General features: G+C 36.8%; 1 protein-coding gene across 4 annotated transcripts in view; it reads right to left on the bottom strand.

Annotated features, from left to right (window-relative positions):
- Nucleotides 1-14,186, bottom strand: part of ASPM (assembly factor for spindle microtubules) — a 68,441-nt gene that overhangs the window by 39,663 nt on the left and 14,592 nt on the right. For all 4 annotated transcript variants that reach the window (XM_057729783.1, XM_057729781.1, XM_057729780.1 and 1 more), the window contains exons 4-10: nt 8,512-8,616; nt 7,959-8,105; nt 6,423-6,668; nt 6,081-6,148; nt 1,679-1,820; nt 999-1,129; nt 311-486 (exon numbers count right to left, since the gene is read on the bottom strand). In XM_057729783.1, the coding sequence (XP_057585766.1) occupies nt 311-486; nt 999-1,129; nt 1,679-1,820; nt 6,081-6,148; nt 6,423-6,668; nt 7,959-8,105; nt 8,512-8,616 (1,015 nt within the window). The remainder of the gene's footprint in view (nt 1-310; nt 487-998; nt 1,130-1,678; nt 1,821-6,080; nt 6,149-6,422; nt 6,669-7,958; nt 8,106-8,511; nt 8,617-14,186) is intronic.

Raw genomic sequence — 14,186 nt, forward strand, 5'->3', positions numbered from 1 at the left:
GATGTACTCACGAAGCCATCAAGTGTTATTTAAATGTTTGAAAGTTTAATTAGTTCCATGCTTTCCCCAACTCCTATTCTGGGGCATCAGTGGTTCCTACTCAGACCCTGTCACATGCCAGCAGGGAGCAAAAAAGTTTCTGGGCCTGAAATTGACACCATTTCCCCAAAATTATCCCAACTTTTTAAAACCCTAGATTTATCCCATTACATAAAGGAGCAAGAAAGACTGTGTACATACAGAAAAAAGTGTTTTCCAGAAAATTTTAGTCTATTCTAGTAAGCAAAGTAGTTCCATTTCTTATACTTACACAAGACGCACCCCACATTGCAAGTCTATGGCAAGATTTGTAACAGCAAAGTCAAATTCATCAAAAGGTGTCTGAACATGGTTCACAGGTAACCCCAGTAAGCTCAGGTGACGGGAAAGGTCACCTTCACCGCCTAGGAAGTCTCGTGAAAAAGCCAGAAGAATTTCTTTACTAGCCTATGGAAAATCAAGTGGCAGGTATTATATTCCAGGATTATAATTTTATTTACAATAAAAACAAATGCTTCAAATCATTCTATGCATTTAGAAATAAAGTGAAATTAGCAGTAGTATAAAAAGACAGTTTCATATCATATAGTAACAATGCAAACCGCATATATTTCCAATTTAAGACCTTTTAAGAAAGTGCTCATAATTAATAATACACTCTAAAAATTATCATTAATTTGATAACATACTAAATTAGGAAAGAAATTTTCTCCCAAATTAATTCTTTAGAAGCGTAGTTACATTCATTCTCAAGTCAAAGTTAAGAACAGGGTGATATGCTGCTGAAATGTCAACCAACAAAAGTTTGGCAGGGTTAGAACTGCTGGGTAGGCATTCTTATTCTAGTCCAGAGTACGATTCTTTAGGAGACTCACTTTTCCTAAAGAGAAAATATACAATAAAAACAGGCAAAGGTCTTACATGTGAAATATAAAACAAACACAAAATGAAAACTATACCTTGAACTCAGCATCTTTACAGAAGAGACAAGGATCGTGATCAATAAGCCTGGAGATTTTAGCGTAGTCAAGGAAACACACCAGCAGCAACAGCTTTTTCAGTGTAAACTTAGACAAAGCTTCTTCATGACCTGAAATAAAGTACCAGAGAGCATAGCAAGTTCATCTGTGCAAGACAAGTTTTTTTGGTTTTGGTTTTGAAATATTTTTCTATATTTATTTATTCTGTTTTGCTTTTAGTCTAAATATTCCTACTAAGGATTCATGAGATATGAAAGTCAAATTATTTTGGAATTCTTTATAAGATTATAAAACTCCTTATGTTTACTTTTTTTTTGTCTGAGTTTTTGTTTGTTTATTTTTGCAGGGGGAATATAAATTGGTGCAGCTACTATGGAAAATAGTATGGAGGTGCCTCAAAAAACTAAAAATAGGACTACTATTTGATCCAGCAATTCCACTGCTGGGTGTATGTCCAAAGAAAACAAAAATGCTAATTCCAAAAGATACATGCACCCCAATGTTCACAGCAGCAGCATTTATAATACCCACGATATGGAGATAACCTAAGTGTCCATCAACAGGTGAATGGATAAAGAAGACATGGTGTGTATATAATATATATACATACAGATAGATAGATTGATTGATCGATCTGCAGTTGAGGCAGAACCACTTACCATCTCTGTACAGATGAGGGACAGCCGGGTGCCTATATTCCGCTGCAATATCAGGATTCCAAAGCAAGCGATTCAGAATAAACATTGCCAACCCTGTGACATCACTGTTGTCTTCCAAGGGGATGAGTTCTCCATATATTGTCTAAAAAGAAATTTGCGCTAAAGTCAGGACTGTGTAATCTCTAAGGAGCGCCAGGATGCAAAAGGGAAAGGACAGACGATGTTCTAAGGAACTGGCGATACTCTACGTCCTAGACAGTATGGGAATAATGGGATGTTTGCCAAGCCTCTGGACTGAACCTATACATTTTGTGCAACTTTTAGTATATATGGTATATTTCACAATGAAAAAGAGAGGAAAGCTTAGGACTAAGATAGTCTTAAAAATCATATGACAAATAATATTTACATTTTAACTTTTTCCTTTAAGAACTATCAAATGTAGGCTTGTTATTCAAATCTAATTATAACTGTCCCACAAAGTATATCATGAAGGTACAACAGACTCATAAATAAATCTAAACTTTCTGATAGTTAACAAATGGAAAACCATCTGTAAACCGTGGTTTTAAACCATCTGGGATGTTCAAATCTATATATAATCAATGATTAAAACATGGCATTAATTTAAGATCAGAATGATTATTATTAACGATCTTTAAGGAAATTAGAAAAAACTAAAATCTTATCAAATTATATTTTATAACCTTACATTGACAAAACTGGACAAAATCATGGAAAAGTACTAATATCTGCCAAAATAGAGAAAATTTATCTTTATTTACTTATTTTTTTGGCCTGTGATGCTTTTTTAAGATCTTCAAAGGTCATACTCAATAGCAGAACCCTAAGGTGTGGTGGCTAAGGTAGAATGTTTGGTTCACAATTACTCATCCCTCCCTTTCCTTTAAAAGTCGCTTTCCCACCAAATGGCACAGACTTGCGTGTCTTTTGTGAGAGAATAAATATTTCTGCCTCATCTGTGTCTGGACAGATAATGCACTTTGGCCAGAAATACGGGTGGTAGTGAGGCATCTAAGCAGAAGTTCTAAAAAGTGTTGCACGTTTCCAGCTACTGCTCCTATGTTTCACCTCTGCCACAAAAAAGCTATGCCCCAAAGAGGCAGATTCTACTTTATTTGAGGTTCTGGAACTATTTGATATGTGAAGCACAGCCAGTTGATGCGTAATTTTCGGATTAATTTTTCATTGAAAGAAATGAGAAGTTTAATTTCAAATCAACTGAAATAAGAATTAAAGTAAGAAATCTTAGCAAGGACACTATCAAGCTGGGTGACCATAGTAGGCTTATCATCCGTTGCCTCAATTTCTTGATAAATAGCCAGATTATTGTAAAGACTCCTTTCAGGACCAAAGATTTTTCTATTCAAAAACCTAGAAAAAATTGAAATAAGGATGAGATATCCCACATGACAAAAGCAAAAAGCCTAAAAAACATGAGTACACCAGTAAAAGAATAAAGGAAATGGAATCACTGAGGATTGTAATAAACTAATATATTTTTAAGCTCTTTATTGGAATATAATTGCTTTACACTCTTGTACCAGCTTTTGAGGTACACCAAAGTGAATAAGCTGTATTTATACATGTATCCCCATATCCCCTCCTTCCCACAACTCCCTCCCACTCTCCCTGTCCAGGCCCTCTAAGGCATCACCCATCATCGAATTGATTTCCCTTTGTTATACAGCAACTTCCCACTAGCCATCTATTTTATAGTTGGTAGTCTATATATGTCTATGCTACTCTCTCACTTCGTCCCAGCTTCCCCTTCGTCCCTCCATCCCCCCAACTCCGTGTCCTCCAGTCCATTCTCTGCACCTGCATCCTTATTCTTGCCCTGTCACTGGGTTCATCAGTACCATTTTTTTTTTATAAGAGTCCATATACATGAGTTAGCATACAGCATTTGTTTTTCTCTTTCTGGCTTACATCACTCTGTATGACAGACTCTAGGTCTATCCACCTCATTACATATAGCTCCATTTCATTCCTTTTTATGGCTGAGTAATATTCTATTGTATATATATGTCACATCTTCTCTATCCATTCATCTGCTGATGGGCATTTAGGTTGCTTCCATGTCCTGGCTATTGTAAATAGTGCTACAATGAACATTATGGTACATGTTTCTTTTTGAATTATGCTTTTCTCTGGGTATATGCCCATCCATTTATGATAAAAACTCTCCAGAAAACAGGCATAGAAGGAAATTACCTCAACATAATAAAAGCCATATATGAGAAACCAAAAGCCAACATCGTTCTAGATGGTGAAAAACTGAAAGAATTCCCTCTAAGAAGAGGAACAAGACAAGGGTGTCCACTCTCACCATTATTATTCAACATAGTTTTGGAAGTTTTAGCCACAGCAATCAGAGAAGAAAATGAAATAAAAGGAATCCAAATTGGAAAAGAAGAAGTAGAACTGTCACTCTTTGCAGATGACACAATATTATACATAGAAAACCCTAACGACTCTACCAGAAAACTGCTAGCACTCATTGATGAATTTAGTAAAGTAGCAGGATACAAAATTAATGTGCAGAAATCTCTTGCATTCTTATACACTAACAACAAAAGAGCAGAAAGAGAAATTAAGGAAACTCTCCCATTTACCATTGCAACAAAAGGAATAAAATACCTAGCAATAAACCTGCCTACGGAGGCAAAAGACCTGTATGCAGAAAACTATAAGACACTGATGAATGAAATCAAAGACGATACAAACAGATCAAGAGACATACATGTTCTTGGATTGGAAGAATCAACATTGTGGAAATGACTGTACTACCCAAAGCAATTTACAGATTCAATGCAATCCCGATCAAATTACCAATGGCATTTTTCACAGAACTAGAACAAGAAATCTTACAATTTGTATGGAAACACAGAAGACCCCAAATAGCCAAAGCAATCTTGAGAAGGAAAGATGGAGTTGGTGGAATTAGGCTTCCTGACTTCAAACTATACTACAAGGCCACAGTGATCAAGACACTATGGTACTGGCACAGAAATAGAAAGGGAGATCAATGGAACAGAATAGAGAACTCAGAGGTAAACCCAAGCACATATGGGCACCTTATCTTTGACAAAGGAGGCAAGAATATACAATGGAAAAAAGACAGCCTCTTCAATAAGTGGTGCTGGGAAAATTGGACAGCAACATGGAAAAGAATGAAATTAGAACACTTCCTAACACCATACACAAAAATAAACTCAAAATGGATTAAAGACCTACATGTAAGGCCAGACACTATCAAACTCCTAGAGGAAAACATAGGCAGAACACTCTATGACATCCATCAAAGCAAGATCCTTTTTGACCTACCTCCTAGAATAATGGAAAGAAAATCAAGAATAAACAAATGGGACCTCATGAAACGTAAAAGGTTTTGCACAGCGAAAGAAACCATAAACAAGACAAGAAGACAATCCTCAGAATGGGAGAAAATACTTGCCAACGAAGCAATGGACAAAGGATTAATCTCCAAAATATACAAGCAGCTCATGCAGCTTAATACCAAAAACGCAAATAACCCAATCCACAAATAGGCGGAAGACCTAAATAGACATTTCTTCAAAGAAGATATACAGATGGGCAACAAACACATGAAAAGATGCTCAACATCACTCATCATCAGAGAAATGCAAGTCAAAGCCACCATGAGGTATCACCTCACATCGGTCAGAATGACCATCATCAAAACATCTAGACACAATAAATGTTGGAGAGGGTGTGGAGAAAAGGGTACTCTCCTGCACTGTTGGTGGAAAAGAATATTTTTAACAGTCAATTCCTAGTGGTTTTCTAATTCAGCTAGTTTTAACATTCTAAATATTATTGAACTGTGCCCCATGTGAAAAATTCAAATTCCAATGATGTATTTATGAGCACTTTTCCATCAAAATGGTTCCCATGGAATCAGATGGGTGTAGATCTAAATCCTGACCAATTATTGGCATTCAGCAGGTCACTTAACATCTGTGCTTCTGTTTCGTCAGTGAAGTTGAAATAATAATACCTACCTCACTGGGTTTTATAGATATTTGAATTAGAGAATGCATTTAATACAGCCTACTATTGTCATTGGTAAATGCTCAGAAAGGAGCTAACTATACTTGTTATTACACCTGGTACCAAATTATATGCATTTAAGAAACTAACAGGAAAATTGCTATATAACAAAATGGCAATAACAAACAATGACACAGTCTATTAACCTAATGAACATTTATTAAAGGACCTTAAATTTCATACTGAAAGATGAATTAAGCTAACCGAATGACTTTATAAGTGAAACCATCATTTTATTAAAGTCTATTAAAAATATATAATAAAAAAAATGTATCTTTTTTCAAAACCTGAAAGGTGTACTTACCTCTAGGCCAATTCGTAGCCACAAAGGATTATATGACAAAAGCCAATTTAGCACTTTCTGCCGTTCTCCTGAAATGAATGTGAAAAGCAAGTAAGGTCAGACTACTAATCAAATAGAGACAGTAAATAAAATTTCGTGGAGAGAAATCAGTGGCAAAAAAGAAAAATTGCATATATGAAATAAGTTAAGGTATGCTTCCACTCTTTAATATAAGTACATGATCACATTTAAGTCTGTGAAGTTTTAGTCAGCAAAGAGAAATCATGTATATATTTGACTCTGAAATAAAAAATTTCTAGTGTTTTTAAATAATGAATCTCAAGATTTCCACAATGTTCTTACCCACATCTTTCCAGAGGTGTCTGTCTTTTCGAACAATTAACCGCCTAGCTTCAATTTCAATTTCAAGCTTTCTCATAGCTTTAACCATTTTTTCAGAAGTAAATAAACGACATGCAGCACGACGTAATCTATTCAACCTGCACCGAGCAGTATAAGCTCTCAGAGACACTTCATCCTTGGTAGGAGCTCTCGGGACACTGATTTTATGTTGACTCTCTATACCCAAAAGAAGAGTGGAAGCATTTACTGGGTAAAAACAAAAGAAAGAATGCTTCTGGTTAAACAATATTCATATAATCTTAAAACCCAGCAATAAATGCCACTGAAGATGACCAAGACAGAATCTTTCCTTCTAGCCTGCTTCTCCTCTTTCCCACCTCAAAATAAAGCTGTCACCGTTCACTCAGAACCTTAGGCCATCCTATCATTGCAACCTCTTGACTCCACCTGCAAACTGTATCCCAAGTCTAACCATTTCTCACAACCACTGCTGTCTAGGTTCCAACGTGATTACCTCTAACCCAGACTAACGAGAGCCTCCTAACCGGTTTCTCTGCTTCCATCCTCTTCATAAATTAAAAAGCTAAGCTCCTAAAGAATGTGATTTGTTAAAATCAGTTAAAATTTGAAATGCAATTTGAATTTTTATAAAACACATTTCCTCTCAAGAAGAGTACTAAAAATCATGCTTTGTTTACTTTTGGGAAAAAAAGAAAAGCACCTTAGAGATTATCTAATCAAAGGGCCTTTTAATGTAAAATTCCTGTACACACTTCTCTAACAAATACAGAGCAGTGTCTGCCGGAACATTGCAACAATGGAGACATCATCGCCTTAAAGTCAGCCTGTGTGATGCTTTGGCAAGTTAAATATTTTAAAGGGTTTCTCCTTATCCTGAGTTGGACCAATCCCTATAACTTCTATGGGAGAGCAGCCCAAGTGAAGCTTCCTTCTCTCAGGAGAAAACCCTTTAAATATTTGAAGGACACCATGTTTCCATCCTGTCCTATACTTGAGTTTTTCTCTTTTCCAGAAAAAACACTGAAATATTTTAAAAATTCCCCATATCAACTGGTTTTCAGATCCCTCATAATTATATACTTGCCTACAAACATCTTAAGCTAAGGTACAGTGAAGACAACATCCCTAAAGTGATCTGGCCACAAAAGACTTAACTGGTTCACCGGGACTTTACACTTTATTAATGCAGCTGAGACTGAACTAGATTTCTAGGCAGCCGTGTCTCACTGTTAATGCAGGCTGAATCTGTATTGAAATAAAACCCATTCACTGGAAAGGCTGGAAATCACATTGGCTGATGAGCAAGAAGAGAAATTAAAAAAAAAAAAAATTCAAGTTCATTACTTTCAGCACAAAATTCCCTAAAAGTTCTCACCTGCACAATCTTGAGCATTTGTGTTAATGATCTAGTGAACCATGCCATTAACTACAATATAATAAGCACATATAATTAAAGAATGAGAAATCATGTTAAAAAACTGTTAGAAGAATTATTTAAACATTAACAATGTTTACCTTCAGAAATATTTGTTTTTACAGTGAAGTCATCAGGAGTTAATATAAAGTTTAGCCACCAAGTGAAGCCCTGTTCCTGCTTTTCCTTCCAGCGTTCGTCATAAAACATGTTTTTTGCAGCAAATGGCATCGGGTGTCTAGGAATACCTAAGAATACAATTAGGTTATAGCATAAGAAATTTTCCTTTAAATTATTATACAATCTATAGCAAAAGATCATTTCTTACCAGCAAAACCACCTTTAAAACACTGAACAACGTTTGCTCTTTCACTACTTGCTAGAAATAGTTGGAAGCATTTTAGATATAAAATGTAGTCAAAGTAAAAGAGAAAAAGTAAGGCAGTACCTCCTGGTTATTTAAAAATCCTAAGTAAAGTGAGTCAATTTCATTGAACTCAGAGAAAATATCCTGATTGTTACTTGAATACATACTTTAACAATTCTTCAAGGCTTTTATTCGACAAAAAATATCAGTTCCTTTCCATTTGAAATGCAATTAATGCTTCATTCCATGTCAGTTTTTCATAAACTTTAAAGATAATAAACACTTGCCTGTTTTTAGTGGTTTTATGAAGGTCAAGCTAGACTTTGCCACAGGAACAATGGGTTTTGTCCTTTTGTTTGTTTTAAAATTAGGAGTTCTGTATCCTAATAAATCTAAAATACATGAGAAAACAGAATTATAGCATTAAAAAAATGAAATTCTGTGAATGAACTGTCATCAAGTTAAAATTTGGGCTCTCTGAAATCATATCCATTTAGCAAATGCTAAATAACCACTAGGTACCAGGGTATGAACTCTGGTAATGAAACCTACATCTGGAAGTTACAGACCAGAAACTACAATGTATTTTGTGTCTACAGAAGCTAGGGTTCAGATTCAACCACTTCACTGTGTGTATATATACACCAGACCCTGTGATAGGTGCTGAGAATACAGAATGGAAAGATGCGGTCCCAGCCCTCGGGAAGTTCTCAGCCTAGTACAGAAGTGTAGAAAGAATCACAATACACTACGTAAGGAGAAGTACACATGAGGAGCCACGGGACAAGGGGAGGGAGAGCTCAGTCACTGAAATGGCAGGACAGCCTCCTGGTAGGATGTCTCTGAGCTGACCCTGCAGTGGACATCACACACCAGGAATGAGGCCTTTGACTGAACTGCAAAAGTGCCTGGAGCCAAGAATACAGATAAGAAAAACAAGACAAAAAAGAGGTTGGAAGAGGTGTAAAAGAATTCAATAATATTAAAAAAAAACATGACAGCTAATATTTAAATACCTTGTGCCAGAGTCTTGTAATTCAGGTTAGCTCATGCAATCATCACCAGAAACCTATGAGAAGTGCACTTTTATTATCCACATTTTATGGAATCAGGCTTCTGGAGCTTAAAGCAACTAAGCCACTTGGTCAAGGTTACGCATGCTACTGGGTGGCAGAGCTGGACAGTATAGCTCCTTGCACTATTATTCAGTTAGAAGTCCGTGGTGGGTCAGTGAAGGATTAAAATCCAGGCAGTGACACCATCATATGTATTTCAGAAGACAGAATGGACAATGGGCTCAAAGGACGCAAGACTAGAGATGGAATCTAAAAGAAAGCTACCCCAGGGGCCTAAGTTAGCTATGATGAGAATTTAAAGGAACACAGAAGCAGCAGAGACGGATTAGAGAAGAGTTATTTTCACAGCAGAACTAACAAGACTTAATGTCAACTAACTAGGCAAGCGATGGAGAAAGGGAGCCCTGATGGATCGCAACGCCTCACCCAGGTGACGAGGGAGATGGAGGGTGGTACCTACAAATAACCTTTCCGAACGCAGTTTCCTCCCACAAAGGCAGGTTTCACACCATCCTGCGCTGCTGCTCGATAAAAACAAGGAGCAACAGAGGGGGCAGAGGTAAGGCCCAGGGTGGACTCCCACCCACGGCTGTTGTGTACAGTGTGCATGCTAAGAGGAGTTTTCACATTTATGAAAATGTGAAAACTAGTTGTTGTTTTTTTAAAATTTTTATTGGAGTATAGTTGCTTTACAATGTTGTGTTAGTTTCCAGTGTTCAGCAAAGTGAATCAGTTATACATATACATATATCCCGTTTTGGATTTTCTTCCCATTTAGGTCACCACAGAGCATTGAGTAGCGTTCCCTGTGCTATACAGCAGGTTCTCATTAGTTATCTATTTTATACACAGTAGTGTGTATATGTCAATCCCAGTCTCCCAATTCACCCCCCTCTTTTCCCCTTTGTTGTCCATACATTTGTTCTCTACATCTGTGCAGTTAAAAAAGAAACCTCCAAACAATTATATTTCATGACCCATGAAGAGGATATGAAATTCAGATTTCAGTCCATAAACACAGTTTTCTTGGCACACGTTCATTTACACACTGTCCATGGCTGTTTTTCACAATGGCAGAGCTCAGTGGCTGTGACAGAGATCATAGGTCCTGCAAAACCTAAATATTCACTATCTGGACCTTTAGGAAAAAGTTTGCTCAGCTTTGATTTAGAAGAATTGCAAATCTATGCCAAATGTCAAAATAAGGAATATGACCAAATTGTTACATAATATTTATTAGGTTATAAGGTCCTTTGCATTTTAACACAACTTAAAAATAAAAATATGAGGAAAGGTTCCTCATTCTGAAGGCTTGCAAAAGCTAGCACCTCTACCTAGAACCATTTTATTCTGTGGAAAGCTTCCTTGGGAACATGTCACAGCTTCTTGTCATTCACATAAAGCCAAGTAAAGTGCGTCTACTTCTGTGCTTTCACAATTCCCTGGGCATAGCATAAAGGACTGGGAGCAACTTGAGGACAGGAATGATGATAATTTTCTCCTTTTATCCACAGTGCCTAGTACAATGCATAGCACCTAGTAGGCACCTTAATAATGTTGAGAAAATGTATCTTGTAAAACTGACTTCTCTCTCTGCTCTCCTGGGTTTGTCAGAATAAAAGAAGGCAGGGGCACTCTTAGCGAGTTATCACGCTCATTAATCAGATACCCAATGTGCGCAATTCTCTTTAAACTTTGCAAAGAGGCTCAGCTCAGCTAGATGGCCACCTCAAACAAATTGCAGGTTCAAGTGTCAACACATCAGTGGTTTATTTGCTCATACATTCATTTATCAATACTGTGTCATTCATTCATTATTTATTGTACACCTTGTAGGAGATCAAAATAGATATGTTCCTTACATTCAAAGAATTTTGTATCTGGTCAGAATATTTCTATAGGAAGTAAAACCATGCAAGCAAAGAAATGGAGTTAACAGGTAGATACGACTTCTCATATGCTGCATTCAGATTTGCTAAGGGAACGTACATAGAGGAAAAAGTCATCAGGGAGTAGAGTGCTGGAAATCAGTGAAAGATTTGAGTTAGTGAGAAAACAACAGATATGAAAGTTAATAAGAGGATACATGGTCAGGAACAAGACAAGGATGCCCACTCTCATTACTTTTATTCTGTATAGTCTTGAAAATCTTAGCCACAGCAATTAGTCAAGAAAATGAAATAAAAGGCATCCAAATTGGAAAGTAAGAAGGAAAATGGTCACCATTTGCAGATGACATGATGCTATACATAGAAAACCGTAAAGACACCACCAAAATACTATTAGAACTAATAAACAAATTCAGTGAAGCTGCAGGATATAAAATCAATATACAAAGGTCTGCTGCATTTCTTTACACTAACAATAAACCATCAGAAAGATTCTCACTACATCAAAAAGAGTAAAATACCTAGGAATAAATTTAACCAAGGAGGTGAAAGACTTGTGCACTGAAAACTACAGGACACTGTTGAAAGAAATTGAAGAAGACACAAATAAATGGAAAGATATTCCTATGCTCATGGATTTGAAGAATTAACATTGTTCAAGTGACCATACTATCCAAAATCTACAGATTCAATGCAATCCCTATCAAAATTCCAATGGCATTTTTCACAGAAAGAGAACAAACAATCCTAAAATTTGTATAGAACTGTCACAAAAAACCCCAAATAGCCAGAGCAATCTTGAGAAAGAACAAACCTGGAGGCATCACGGGCCCTGATTTCAAACTATATTCAAAAGCTACATTAATCAAAACAGTATGATATTGTTATAAAAACAGACACATAGATCAATGGAATAGAATAGAGTCCAGAAATAAACCCATGCACATATGGCCAATTAATGACAAAGGAGCCAAGAATATACAATGGGGAAAGAACAGTCTCTTCAATAGATGATGTTGGCAAAGTTGAACAGGCACATGCAAAAAAATGAAACTAGACCACTATCTTACACCATACACACAAAAAAAAACCCAAGTGGATTAAATTAAAGATTTAAATGCAAGATGTGAAGCCATAAAACTCTTAGAAGAAAACACAGAGGGTAAGATCCTTGACATCAGCCTTGGCAATCATTTTTTGAATCTCACACCAAAAGCAAAGGCAACAAGAACAAATATAAACGAGTGGAACTACATCGCACTAAAAAGCTTGCTGCACAGCAAAGGAAATCACCAACCAAATGAAAAGGCAGCCTACCGAATGGGAGAAAAATGTTTGTAAATCATATATCTGATAAGGGGTTAATATCCAAAATATATAAAGAACCCATACAATTCAATAGCAAAAACAATCTAATTAAAAAATGGACAGAAGAGCTGAATAGACATTTTTCCAAAGAAAACATGCAGATGGCTACCAGATACATGAAAACATGCTTAACATCACTAACCATCAAGGAAATGCAAATCAAAAGCACAATGAGCAAATCATCTCACACCTGTTGGATGGCTGTTATTAAAAAGACAACAAATAACAAGTATGGCAAGGACATGGAGAAAAGGGAAGTCTCTCACTGGTGCAGCCACTATGGAAAACAGTACGGAGATTTATCAAAAAATTTAAAATAGAATTACTAAATATTCTAGCAATTCCACTCCTGGGTATTTTCTGAAGAAATGAAAACACTACTTGGGAAAGATACATGCACTCCAATGATCATAGCAGCATCATTTACAACAGCCAAGATGGAAACAACCTAAGTGCCTATCAATGTTTTATATGTATGCAATGGAATATTAATCAGCAATAAAAAAGAACGAAATCTTGCCATTTTCAATAACATGGATGGATCCTGAGAATATTATGCTGAGTGAATTAAGTCAGAGAAACACAAATACTGTACGACCTCACTTATATGTAGAATCTAATAGAAAAACAAAAACAAAAAACAAACTCATAGATACAGAGAACAGATTGGTGGTTGCCTGAGATGGGGTTGGAGGTGGCGGTAAAATGGGTAAAGGGGTCAAAAGTTACAAACTCCCAGTTACAAAATAAGTCATGGGGATGTAATGTACAGCATGGTGGCTATAGTTAATAATACTGTACTGCATATTTGAAAGTTGTTGCGAGAATAAATCTTAAAAGTTCCTGTCACAAGAGACAATTTTTTTTAAATTATGTATGACGAGCGATGTTAAAAACAATGACAAAAAAGAGGATGGAATGGCAAGACTAGCATGGTAGAATGTTGTAGAATAATGAGACAAGCTGGATAAATGGAGATCACATGAAGAAAACCTCAAATGACAGAACACGGAGCTGGGAAATCATCTGGTGACAGCAGAGAGCCACTGATGGTCCTGAGCCAGGAAGCAAAAGAGCCACGCACTGGACACCAAGTGCCCCAATCCAACTGGCACATCAGAAACATGAGGTTGGTTGCTGTGTGGAAAACAGATTCCAGAGAAGGCAAGGGTGAAAGCAAGATCTGTTAGGGATCCTGCAGTGACACAGACAGGCTCGGACGGTGCCGTCGGAAATGGTGAGAAGTGATCTGAATGTGTTGATTCTTGGAAGGAGAGAAGATAGGATTTGTTGATGGACTGAATTTGGAATCAGGCAGATCATGTGAATTCAGAGAGAAAGGGTAGGAGAGAAACACACTGAGGGACAATCCCAAGGTCTGGGGCCTGAGGTGAGAGGAGGTCATAACAGAATGCTGTGTTGGGAGTGACATACCAGGTATGCGTGTCACAGGAGTGGGGACAGCAAAGGGTTGGGTTTGGACAAATTAAATAAAGATGCTCATTAGGCAGTCAAGTAGAAACATTAGATGCTGGATAAATGAGTCTGCAGATTAGAGGCCCATCCTAAAGATATAGAACAGGGAGGCCTCCATGCATAGATAGTACTGAAAGCTGTGAGATGGCCTGA

This window comes from Hippopotamus amphibius, chromosome 3 (assembly GCF_030028045.1).
Source record: "Hippopotamus amphibius kiboko isolate mHipAmp2 chromosome 3, mHipAmp2.hap2, whole genome shotgun sequence".
Taxonomy (NCBI): Eukaryota; Metazoa; Chordata; class Mammalia; order Artiodactyla; family Hippopotamidae; genus Hippopotamus; species Hippopotamus amphibius.